General features: G+C 42.5%; 1 protein-coding gene across 1 annotated transcript; it reads right to left on the bottom strand.

The window, feature by feature from the left end:
* Window positions 1-305: 305 nt before the first annotated feature.
* pcare (photoreceptor cilium actin regulator) lies at window positions 306-12,054 on the bottom strand. The gene is made up of 2 exons (XM_024430679.2): window positions 8,321-12,054; window positions 306-705 (listed from the first exon to the last, which is right to left on the bottom strand). The coding sequence occupies exons 1-2, from the start codon at window positions 11,677-11,679 to the stop codon at window positions 585-587; spliced, it is 3,480 nt and encodes a 1,159-aa protein (XP_024286447.1). The 5' UTR covers window positions 11,680-12,054; the 3' UTR covers window positions 306-584.
* Between the last annotated feature and the right edge of the window lie 285 nt (window positions 12,055-12,339).

Genomic DNA, 12,339 nt, shown 5'->3' with positions numbered 1-12,339 from the left:
TGAAATCCTTAATAAATTTATTGAGACCTCTTTAAGACTTAAACATAACAATCCCCATTAAAATGAGAATGATAGCTAAGTACGAGATCTGACATAATTGTTCTGGATATTCAGATATGATATATGACTGTAAATTGAATGTTGTGCAAAAAGCAATAACAAGTAGTACAGTATGCGTTTTGATTGAATTCCATAGTATCGATTTGATTCCAAATGTCAAAGTTGTTCATGTATGCACATTTTTATTGGAAAAAATCAAGATAGAAAAACAAGAGAAATACTTTGACAAACCAAAATAGGAAACATGGAGTTGAAAATGTTTAATGGAAAATATAAGTCAGAAAGAGAGTTTATAAAATGAAAAATAAACACGTACACACACACACACAAGCACGCTGAATCCAGAATACAATAACATGATAGAAAAATGTCTCTGAGAATAATTAAAGGGAGTAGTGGGTAGTGGGTAGTACCATCTGGTAAAGAAGCTTTCTTGGAATTAGCACTCCCAGTGAAAAAAAATTATTAAATCCTCCTGCTAATTTCGTAATCCGACTTGGTCTTCCACTAACCAGCCCCCTCATTCACAATGTAAGGCTCTGACCCACAATGCATAGGTCCGGGTGCGAAGCAGAGCGGGAATTCCATCTATAGTCCGATTTGCTGTCCCATGACCTGTCGTCTCTGTTTGGCTCGTCCTCCAGCCTATGGGAGTGAAATGAAGAGGTGGTTTGAGGATTAGAGAAATATCACAGGTTGGTCAGCAACCAGTTAGCACCGGGCAGAACAAGCTACTGTTAGTCATAGTGGAATAATGTGTTAAGGATTAGCTAGCTACATACTACTGTTGGCTACCTGGATGAGGAAAATAGAGGGCACACAAAATCTAGTGTTATGACTTCACAGTAGCAAGATCAGAGTGAAAACATAATGATTTTAAAACAGTTAATCATTGTAACTCAAAACAGAAGGGTCAGGGTACTTGAATGGTTTTGAAAATTCACCATCAGTTTTGTATGTCTCATCATTGTGCCGTAATCTTCTTAAAGAACTTCAATTTTTTATGCAAAGCTCCCCTCTCACCCACCTTATGTCATTTGGCTGGGAATAGTTCCGCAACATCCAAACAAACCAGTTTTGCAGCATTAATGTTGCCCTAGTGGTTTTCTAGTAAAACAGAGAATCTACAGAACTTTGTGTGAGTGTCTTTGAGCTTGATTCAATCTGTACCGCTGATGATCTGCACTGTGGCACAATTGACATTTTTCACAATTTCACAGTATTCAACCTCATAGTGTGGAAAAATACATAAAATACAGGAAATCACATTTTTGACTGCACTGTATTAAATGTGTTTATGGAATTAATGCTGTAGATTGCACTGCATTATGGGTAAAAACCAGAAGACTACTGTTAACTGTAATTGGCAGCCTCTTGTAAAAGTTTCACTACCATACTGCCTTTTTTTACAGTAAAAGCGTATGCCTACTGTAGATTCAAATCTACAACCTCATGTTGTCGGGTGAGACACATGAAGCTTAGTAAATATCTCCTTAAAACGGCGGTGAAGTGGAAGAATATTTTCAGCAGCTGCTGACTTCTCTCTTCTGGATGCTCTCCTGCTCAAACTGTTCCGTTCTGTGTTTCACCGCCTCTGAATCCCCTAACCCCGAATAGATTTTCCCCTGTTCATACAGTGGCTTGCGAAAGTATTCACCCCCTTTGGCATTTTTCCTATTTTGTTTCCTTACAACCTGGAATTAAAATATATATTTTTGGGGCTTTGCATCATTTGATTTACACAACATGCCTACCACTTTGAAGATGCTAAATGTTTTTTTATTGTGAAACAAGCAAGAAATGTAAAAACAAAAAACAAAACTTGAGCATGCATAACTATTCACCCCCCAAAGTCAACAGTTTGTAGAGCCACCTTGTGAAGCAATTACAGCTGCAAGTCTCTTGGGATATGTCTCTATAAGCTTGGCACATCTAAACACTGGAATTTCCGCCCATTCTTCAAAGCAAAACTGCTCCAGCTCCTTCAAGTTGAATGGGTTCCGCTGGTGTACAGCAATCTTTAAGTCATACCACAGATTCTCAATTGGATTGAGGTCTGGGCTTTGACTAGGCTATTCCAAGACATTTAAATGTTTCCCCATAAACCACTCAAGTGCTGCTTTAGCAGTATGCTTAGGATCATTGTCCTGCTGGAAGGTGGACCTCTGTCCCAGTCTCAAATCTCTGGAAGACTGAAACAGGTTTCCCTCAAGAATTTCCCTGTATTTAGCACCATCCATCATTCCTTAAATTCTGACCAGTTTCCCTGTCCCTGCCGATGAAAAACATCCTCACAGCATGATGCTGCCACCACCATGTTTCACTGTGGGGATAGTGTTCTCGGGGTGATGAGAGGTGTTGGGTTTGTGCCAGACATAGCATTTATCTTGATGGCCAAAAAGCTACATTTTAGTCTCATCTGACCAGAGTACCTTCTTCCATATGTTTGGGGAGTCTCCCACATGCCTTTTGCTTTTTAAGGAATTACTTTTTCTGGCCACTCTTCTGTAAAGCCCAGCTCTATGGAGTGTATGGCTTAAAGTGGTCCTATGGACAGATACTCCAAACACTGCTGTGGAGCTTTGCAGCTCCTTCAGGGTTATTTTTGTTCTCTTTGTTGCCTCTCTGATTAATGCCTTCTTTTTCTGGTCCGTGAGTTTTCGTGGGCGACCCTCTCTTGGCAGGTTTTTTGTGGTCCCATATTCTTTCTATTTTTGAATAATGGATTTAATGGTGCTCCGTGGGATGTTCAAAGTTTTGGATATTTGTATATAACCCAAGCCTGATCTGTACTTCTCCATAACTTTGTCCCTGACCTCTTTGGAGAGCTCCTTGGTCTTCATGGTGCCGCTTGCTTGGTGGTGCCCCTTGCTTAGTGGTGTTGCAGATGCTGGGGCCTCTCAGAACAGATGTATATATACTGAGATCATGTGACAGAACATGTGACAGTTAGATTGCACACTGATGGACTTTATTTAACTAATGATGTGTCTTCTGAAGCTAATTGGTTGCACCAGATCTTATTTAGGGGCTTCATAGCAAAGGGGGTGAATACATATGCATGCACCACTTTTCTGTTGTTTTAAAAAAAATGTACTATTCTGTTTATGTCCACTACATGAAATCCAAATAAAAATACATTTAAATTACAGGTTGTAATGTAACAAAAACGCCAAGGGGGATGAATACTTTTGCAAGGCACTGTAGATCCAGGATTCTACCCAATCCCAATTTTAATTTATTTCTTTGTCTCTCTTTCACCCAACACAATATAGGTTTTGAATTAGTGTTGTAATGAATCCTCTTCTTTGGTTAAATACACTGTTCATTTATATATATTGTTTTTACGGTATTATACAATACAACTAATAGCAATGTACTAAATTGTTGTAAATGGCAATGGTTATTTTAGGTGTAATTTGTAAATGATACCGTAAATTCCAATTAAATGTTGGTTTAACAGTACATTCATGTATTTCAAATGGTACTGCAATTCCACCCCACAGAATACAGTACCTTGCCATGTTTTTGGAGCGGCAAAAACCTTTTTACCACATGGTGCATGGTATTGTTGTTTCTGTCTCATCTACATATTTTTAGGCAAGCCTTGTAAGACTCTGCATTTGTTGCATCTGTAAGTAAAAGTAGTGACACCTTCCTAATATTGAGTTACAGCTCTTTCTGCCCTCAGAAAAGCTTCAATTTGAAGGGGCACGGACAAAAAGTTGTCGAAAGTGTTCTGCAGGGATGCAGGCCCGTGTTGACTCCAATGTTTCACACAGTTGTGTCAAGATAACTCGCTGTCCTTTGGGTGGTGGACCATTCTTGATACACACAGGAAACTGATGAGTGTGAAAAACCCAGCAGCTTGGCAGTTCTTGACACACTCAAACTGATGCGCCTGGCACCTACTACTGTAAAATACCCTGTTCAAAGGCACTTAACTCTTTTGACTTCCCCATTCAACCTCTGAATGGCACTCATACACAATCCATGTCTCAATTGCCTCAAGGCTTACAGATACTAATTTAAGCTGTCTCCGCTAGTTTTAGTTACCAAGTGTTCCTAATGTTTTGTACACTCAGTATACATATTTGATATGCTGTAATATGAAAATATATTACCTAGCAGCCAACCTGCTTGCACCAATCCCATGCTGTTACAGGTAAATACTGTAAAATACAAACCCCACCTTCCCTCAATGAATTTCATTAATTTATTCATTACAATTGCCGTTAAAACATTACAGTCCGAGTTTTGGTACCATAAAAGGATTACGGTAACATACTGTAAATAATGTAAATTACTGTACATTTTCAGCATGGCAGCAGAGTTGCAAGCAAATTACTGTAATTATATAATACAGCTGTGTTGCTGTAATGATTACAGTGGTCTCAATAACTATTAACTAACTAATAATACAGCACTGTTTCTTACTGTGGAACATTTTACAACATTCCTGCTGTGAAGCAAAATTACAGTATTTACCTGCTAACTCACCTGGCAGTTTAACGCTGCAAATTTACAGGGAAAGTTTTTCAGTGTAGGGACAGTGTAAGTTGAGCCACAGTTTTATTTTTTGTCAATGTACTTCTTCAGTGTCATTCTGTCTATTTGTTCCATCCCCTGCTGGTGCTCGAATGGACTTCCCTTCTCAGTTCTATGACTGCTCTTTCAAGAACCTCCAGGGAGACTAGACCCCTGCTTGTTAAATCATCAGATTAAATGAACACAACTTTAGTCTCCAAGGCATGATGATGTCTGCTCTGTAACAATAAAAATGCACTTGAGTTCATATGCATGACAAATTGCAAAACAAAGTCGAAGCATATTTTGCATAAAACTGACTAAATGTGGCCTCCCTGGTGGCACAGTGGTTAAGTGCCACCAGAGACTCTGGGTTCGGGCCCAAGCTCTGTCGTAACCGGCCGCGACCGGGAGGGCTGTGGGGCGACGCACAATTGGCCTAGCGTCGTCCGGGTTAGGGAGGGTTTGGCCGATAGGGACATCCTTGTCTCATCGCGCACCAGCGACTCCTGTGACGGGCAGGGCGCAGTGTGCTCTAACCAAGGTTGCCAGGTGCACAGTGTTTCCTCCGACACATTGGTGCGGCTGGCTTCCGGATTGGATGCATGCTGTGTTAAGAAGCAGTATGGCTTGGTTGGTTGTGTATCGGAGGACGCATGACTTTCAACCTTCGTCTCTCCCGAGCCCGTACAGGAGTTGTAGCGATGAGACAAGATAACTACTAACAATTGGATACCACGAAATTGGGGAGAAAAAAAGGGTAAAATTAAAATGATTTTTTTTTTTTAAACTGACTAAATGTTATCTCCATTTGTATGGAATATGAAGGAGCCATTGGTTCAACTTGCCCCTGGCCAAATGGTACAATTCACCCCAAAGCAAACATTTTGACTCCAGTATATTAGCAAACACAGCTACAGTACAATGATACATTTTCATGCTAACTTTAGGACCAAATAGTGTAGCTTATAGAGACACCAACTGGTGTATAAAACAATCTACTTTGGTTTAGATACAAGCTTCATGAAACATATAATGACTTTGGGGACCTAACTTGTTTACCACTTTTCCATGTGGTTTCTTCCTTCAGACTCCATGAAATGATGACCTCTTCCTAAATATTTGGTCACATAATTAAATTGGTTTCCTAGAGACAAAGGGGTGGCTCCAGGGCTGGCACTAGCCTTTAGGCAGCCCTATGCCAGATTTGGTTGGGGGGCTCCCCCACCTTCACTTTAGTACCCCCTCTCTTGACGGCGGAGATACATTTTGAAGTACATTTCCTGCTATCCTACTCATTTTACCATTGGGAGTAGAGAAAATGTTGCAGCCAAAATGAAAAAACTGCTTACTATAGAATACTACAGTACTTACTATACAATTCTGTAGTAAAATACAGGAAACTGTAGAATACTATACTACACACTGTAATATCCTCGATCATCAAATCAAATCAAATTTTATTTGTCACATACACATGGTTAGCAGATGTTAATGCGAGTGTAGGGAAATGCTTGTGCTTCTAGTTCCGACAATGCAGTAATAACCAACGAGTAATCTAACCTAACAATTCCAAAACTACTACCTTATACACACACGTGTAAAGGGATAAAGAATATGTACATAATCATGTGTAATACTTGAATATTATAGTAAATACTACACTATTATCCGATAAAAATATCACTGTTAAAATTACTACAGTAATGTCCTCTAAAACACAACAATTTTTTTACTATAGTAAATACTGCAGTATTTAATTTCCAGATACCCTGCCCGTTCCTCTTGTGCCACCCATAAGTGAGAAACCTACAGTATAGACCATGTGTTGTGTCTCCTACAGGTTGTAGAAAGAGCAGGATCTTGGAATTATCCCGTCAGACCCAATCCTACCTACATACCTACAGGTTATGGAAAATGTGCTCTTTAGTATTTCTCAATTGGGCTTCCTCAAGGAGAAAGCCTCCACTTCTATGTCAAAGATATTAAAAACAAAAACACTATAGTAAATTACATCAGTCTGAAAAACACTACAGTAAATACTACAGTATACTATTATCATCAGAAACACTATATTAATTACTATAGTATATGTACTAACTATAGTATACTATAGTTTTATAACACATTTCATGCGATGCTACTCATTTTTCAATTTCCTACAATTCTACACATTTTGCCAAGACGTGTTAATTATATATGAGTGTCAATGACTAACAAAATCAAGGGACCTGCCCACCCCTGGGCATGCACAGTTGGTATTCGGCCATAATTACTAAAAGTTTAGTTAGCTGCCTTGCTGACATTTTAATTTAGTGACTCTCTGTGATAAAAAGTGCTGATGCACAACCACATTTAAAAATGGCACCTTGTGTATTCTACTATTCTAACTCTCAACAGCAAATTGAGACCTCAACTAAGTTCCTAAAAATATATATTTTTTGCCCGGGGGCCCTATGCGACCGCTTATGTCGCTTATGCCTGAAGCCGGCCCTGGTGGCTCAACTAACCCTTGGCATGACTTACCCCACTCTCCCCTGCAAATGTATGTCAGTTATTTTAGTAAAATGAACTAATCAAACTTCTTCAAGCCTGAAAACATAAAACACTGCACTTTGGAGAAGTGTAGATGGTTGTTTTCCAACTATTTATACATATTTTATGATTTGGTTACCAAAAGGAGAAGACTGATGTGACCTGAAACCTTGGGAGTAGTTTTCAAGTGTCTTGTAATTGTATCACCTATATTGGTCATAGATTTCAAATGACATTCATGCTGGTAGTCAAACCATAATGGTTATGTATAATCTTATCAAGCATCATTTCCTCTCAAGTGGTTTTATATCAATAGCTCAACGAAACCAGCAGGCTTCAACAAAATGAAATATGCACTCAAATGTTTACACCATGACAAGTGTGAATCCATTACATTTTCCCTCTAATATTCGTCTCTGAATCTGGGTGACATTAAACACCAAAAAAGTACAAATTGATTTCATAAAAAGAGATAAGGGTGCACTTTGAAATACCATTGAGATTAGTAAATCATTTCTCCAATAGTATTTTCAACTTCAGTGATAAGATAAAAGAATGCTACATTTCAAGCATGAATGCAGTTGTCATTTTATGTAACCCATAACAAGTTGTGTTGATGAAAACCCGAAAGTAGAAACCTGTTTAACACGGTCCACAATTAGTAAACTTAATTTCAGAGGTCATGCATTTTAATATTTGTGATTTGTAATAATAGTTTTAGTCGAGGATAGAGCACATAGTCTTATGGCTATTGTGAAATTAATCAAGTCAATAGAATAGTTGAATGGAGCAGAAAGGACCATATGTGCTGACTATTTTTAAATAGAGGGGTACATGATGCACATGCCTTGTTCTTTCATTTGCAGTTTTTACTAAAACAGGATGATAATCGCCTCATGAAGACAGCCAATTCTTGGTTCATATTATTTCCCTATTAGTGATCCCATACTGTGCTACAGCCGAGAGAGAGTTTTGACTACAAGGAGAGTGACAGGGGGCTTTTCCCTTCTTTGAGGAAAACAAATACTCATTGCAATATCCTAAATCATAGACATACCCTTCCTTCGATAAATTTGCATGTGAACACATCGATTTATGAATTGAAAGATATTAGAGCATACGACTAGTGGGAGCATACTACTTTATTATTGGATTTTGAAAGAGAGAGATTTAGTTAGAGGGAAACATTGACACTCACCCTTGTGTGCTGATGACTGGCTCACTCCCACAAGTCTCTGCGAATGAGATGATGGTTGCCCTGGGTGGCAGGCTTAGACTGGGCCTCTGGTCTGAGTGGCTGCGTCGGATGAAAGGCTGTGGCCCTCGCACGGACATAGGGAGCCTGCCACGATCTCCCCAAGGACGTGGGACAACATGGCCACCGGTGGAGGCCACCGGTGAAGTCTGTGGGGGGCGGGGTACGGGACAAGGCTGGGCCTCAAACAGTGAGGGTGAGGCCGGGCAGAAAACAGAGCGAGCGTTACTTATTAACTGAGAGATAGCTGAAGCCCCTGTGGTAGAGTCCTCGCTGTTGTTCTCTTGTCTCCATCTTTGTAACCTAGGGGACGCTGATGGTGAGGGTGCCTTGAAAGAATGTGTGGAGCCAGAAGAGCTGGAGTTTGGGGTCATTACTTGTCTTGAGGCAGGTGGGCTTGGGAGTCTTCTCTGAAGTGGTGGTGGGGTGGGAAGTTTGCGAATGACCGGAGGGCTGGTTGAGGATGGAAGCATAGACAGCTTTCTGAAGGTGGGGGGACTGGGGAATCTTCGATGCAAGCAGGTTGGGGTTGAAGGTGTGGAAAGCAGTATTCGAGTTCTAGATACAGGCAGGGTGGCAGGTGGTTGGATACTGACGGTTGAAGTGGGAGGCACTGTCTTAAAGGGGCTGTCATCGCTTTGTCTACATCCCGATGCAGCTCGATTGGGGGAGGGCCACCTGGGCACATCCTGACCTTTCTCCATCGAAGACTCTGAGGAGTGCCGCAAGTGGATTACTTTTCTGGCTTGCTTGTAGAGAGTGGCCGCCTCCTCTGTCTCTGGGTTTACCTCCAGCTGAGGCTCATTGTGGCTAACCCTGGAACTAGCAGAGGTATTCTGCCATACAGTCCAGGCATGGGGCATGCTGCTCGAGCCCTGGAGCAGGTTGCCTCTGCTGGGTAGCAATGGCACAGACTGCATGGAAGCACGCAGCTTCTGAGATGCAATAGCCATCTTGGGAATAGGGGATCGGCCCCTACTAACAACCCCATCGTCTACGTCGCTTACTGTGAGGCTTTGTGCACCTTCAAAGGAATTGTCCATCAGGACCTCAAGGGGAGGTGGTGGCAGACTTTGTACGTCTAAGTCATCTGTCCTACTGCTGACCCCACTGCTCAGTATGGCCTCGATGTCACCTACTCCAGGCATAACAGGGACCCCACACCTTCGAACACCTTTGATAGGCCCTAACATTTTGGAGGGCTCTTGGTTGGGCTCTTCCACCCCCTGGCTGAAAGTGTCAATCAGCCTTTTGACAGAATTCCTTCCCCGGTACAGCCCTGGGGACAGACGAGGTGACAGTGGAGGGCTAGGAGGTGGGGTGGCTTTCAACAGCCCCTTGGTGGTTTTCTTGTGTTTCTTTTCTTTTTCCTGCTCCATGTCCTTGCTTGCCCCCTGTTCCCAGGAGCTACACTTAGTAAGCACTGCCTGGTCCTGAATTGGAAAAGTGTTGTTGTTCTTCCGCAGGGTGGATTGTAAACGTTTGGATGCCATGGACTTTGCAGTATATCCTGGGTTCTGTTTAGTGGGACCTGTCTTGGCATTCTCTTCCATCCTGCCTTTGCTCATCCTCTCTAGCCTCTGACTCAGATCCCTCTGCGTCCTCTCTAGTTCAAGCAATGTTGGATCTTCACCTTTGCTGCGGAGGGATTCTACAGACTGTGAACGGCACTCTTTGGGAACAGGGGTCTTTTTAATTGCCCTCTGTACAGGAGCTGCTGTTTGGGGCCTTTTTGGTGATCGCTCCTCCCCCTCTGTCCACTGGCGCCTGCTGGTCTTGGGGCTGTCTGTTGGTTTAGTTTTGGCACTGTCACATTGTGAGGGAACAAATCTAATCTGACCACTTATGGAATCTTTCATTTTCAGGGTCATTTCCACATTTTGAGGGTTCTCTATGCGCCTGGGTGCCAGGCGACTAGGTTGCTGGTTAGGATCAGATGGTGAGGAGTAAGATTGCTTCCTGCCACCTTCTCCCTCTTCTTCCCCCTCCTCATCATCATTGTCATCCTCCTCACCATCATTTAAAAAGGCAGATCCTAGTAGTGACTCTGTGTCTTTCTGCTCTTTACCCATTCTGGTGCAGGCCGAGTCTATGGAGTTTAGGGAGTTGCTTGGACTAACTTTCTTGGTAAACTTTCGCCTTGGTGCCCCTTGCCGGACTAGGGTAGCATTGCTGCCAATAGGGCTGTAAGGAGTGGTTTGGTTGGTCGCAGTGTACTCACAGCTTTCACGGTGAATTCTTTCATACCCAGCTAGTGACTCGCTCTCGGCCCCAATTCCACTGTCCTCACTGAACAATGCAGAGTCCTCTGGTCCGGTCGTACGGAGTGAGGCAGCCTCAATGCGGGTCAGCAACCGCATCAGTCTTGTCTCTACATTACGCTTAACTTTTAATTTCTCCTCCAGCAGCTCAGAGACAGAGATGAAATACTCAGCCGCCTCCTCTAAGGCAGAGTCCCCAATGCCACCCACAGACTGACCCACATTTTGCATCCTTTGAGTGGTATACTGAAGTAGCTGCTGCAAGAGGTCTGGTGAAGACTCAGCATTGGTGGATCCAGACTTGAGGCGGGTGAAACTGGATAGGTTTTTTATTGGGCTTGGCCAGGCGAGATGCTCCCCATTGTCCTTCAGAAGCCTTTCACCCTCGTCTGCCATTTCCTCCAGCCCTCGGTTGATTTCCTCGTAGCGCATAGCCATGAAGGTCACCATTGGCTGCACAGACACCTGGGTTTGGGTCGCCTGGTCCAGGAGCCGCAGCAGAATATCATATTTGCTGATGCTTGGGTTTAAATAGGCATACACAGCCTGGTGGGCTTTCACTAAAGGTTCCGGAAAATCAACTTTCTGCTCCACAAGGGGAGATTTTTTCTCCTTATCTTTCTTTTTGGTCGGTTTGATTCCTTTGCCATTTTTCTTTGGTTTTCGTCCACCCTTTTTGTTAGCCATATCTTGCCTATCTCCTTGTTCCTCTTTTACATGTGGCCCTGTCTCTTGAGTCCCCACTTTTTCATCAAGGATGACCCCCTCTGGAACCAACTCGGTCAGGGAGGGTCTTTTTTTCTGTGGGGTTGAAGGTGCGTCCTTCTGAACAGAGTAGTTCTGACCAGCCAGTCTACTCTCCCCACTTCCCCTCTCCCAAGTCTCTCCATCTGTGTCTCCTGTTCCGGAGGAGCCTCCACTCCCTCCATCATCAGACTGGGACTTCCCTTGACTCTCTTGGACCCCTGGTAGTAGTGTCCTTCCCCTCCTAAAGGTGGCCTGACCTGGAAAATTGTTACCTTTAGACGGGGAACAGCCCATTGCGGCAGCTCAATTTAAGTTGATTTCCTCAGTGAACAAGAACTCTGTGAAACTCCCACAAAGACAGAGGGGAAATAACCTTCACAAAGGAAAGAGAATAATAGCCAAGGTCCTTAGCTATCAGCTGCACCTGTCATCTTCAGATGGCTCCAATCCGTGACAGAGTTGTTGATACTGGCAGGTTCTTTATCCTTACAAAAAAGAAGACAAACAACACAAAACAGGGACAAATCCATTCAAAAGTGTCCTGTTTTCTTGCTTATCATAGATAGGTTTAAACAAAATATCCGCATATCCATTTTCATGTTTTCTGTTAATTCCCTTTTGCATAACATCAACATCTTACAGCTTGTCCTATGGAACAACATCCCTGTGTACTTGTAGAGGACGAGAAGCTGAAAGGATTAGAGAGGCTTTCAGTGAACTCCTCAGTGTGCACATGGCACATTAAAGCAAAGAAAAAATCACACTTGTAAGACCTTAAGCTCATTACGGTAAAGAGGGCTGCTTTCAGGTGGCTTTTTATAGAACAGACAACAATATCTCACTGTTTAGTGCCCTAGCCAAACCCAAAGGATACTGTAAACACAGTATGTATACTGCCAAGTAAAATGGACTGGATGCTCAAAATCAACTCCTATATTAATATTGTTATTTCAA

The sequence above is a fragment of the Oncorhynchus tshawytscha genome, linkage group LG08 (genome assembly GCF_018296145.1).
Source record: "Oncorhynchus tshawytscha isolate Ot180627B linkage group LG08, Otsh_v2.0, whole genome shotgun sequence".
Taxonomy (NCBI): Eukaryota; Metazoa; Chordata; class Actinopteri; order Salmoniformes; family Salmonidae; genus Oncorhynchus; species Oncorhynchus tshawytscha.
Note: the sequence above shows the minus strand (reverse complement) of the source record. Positions and strands in the feature narration are given on the sequence as shown.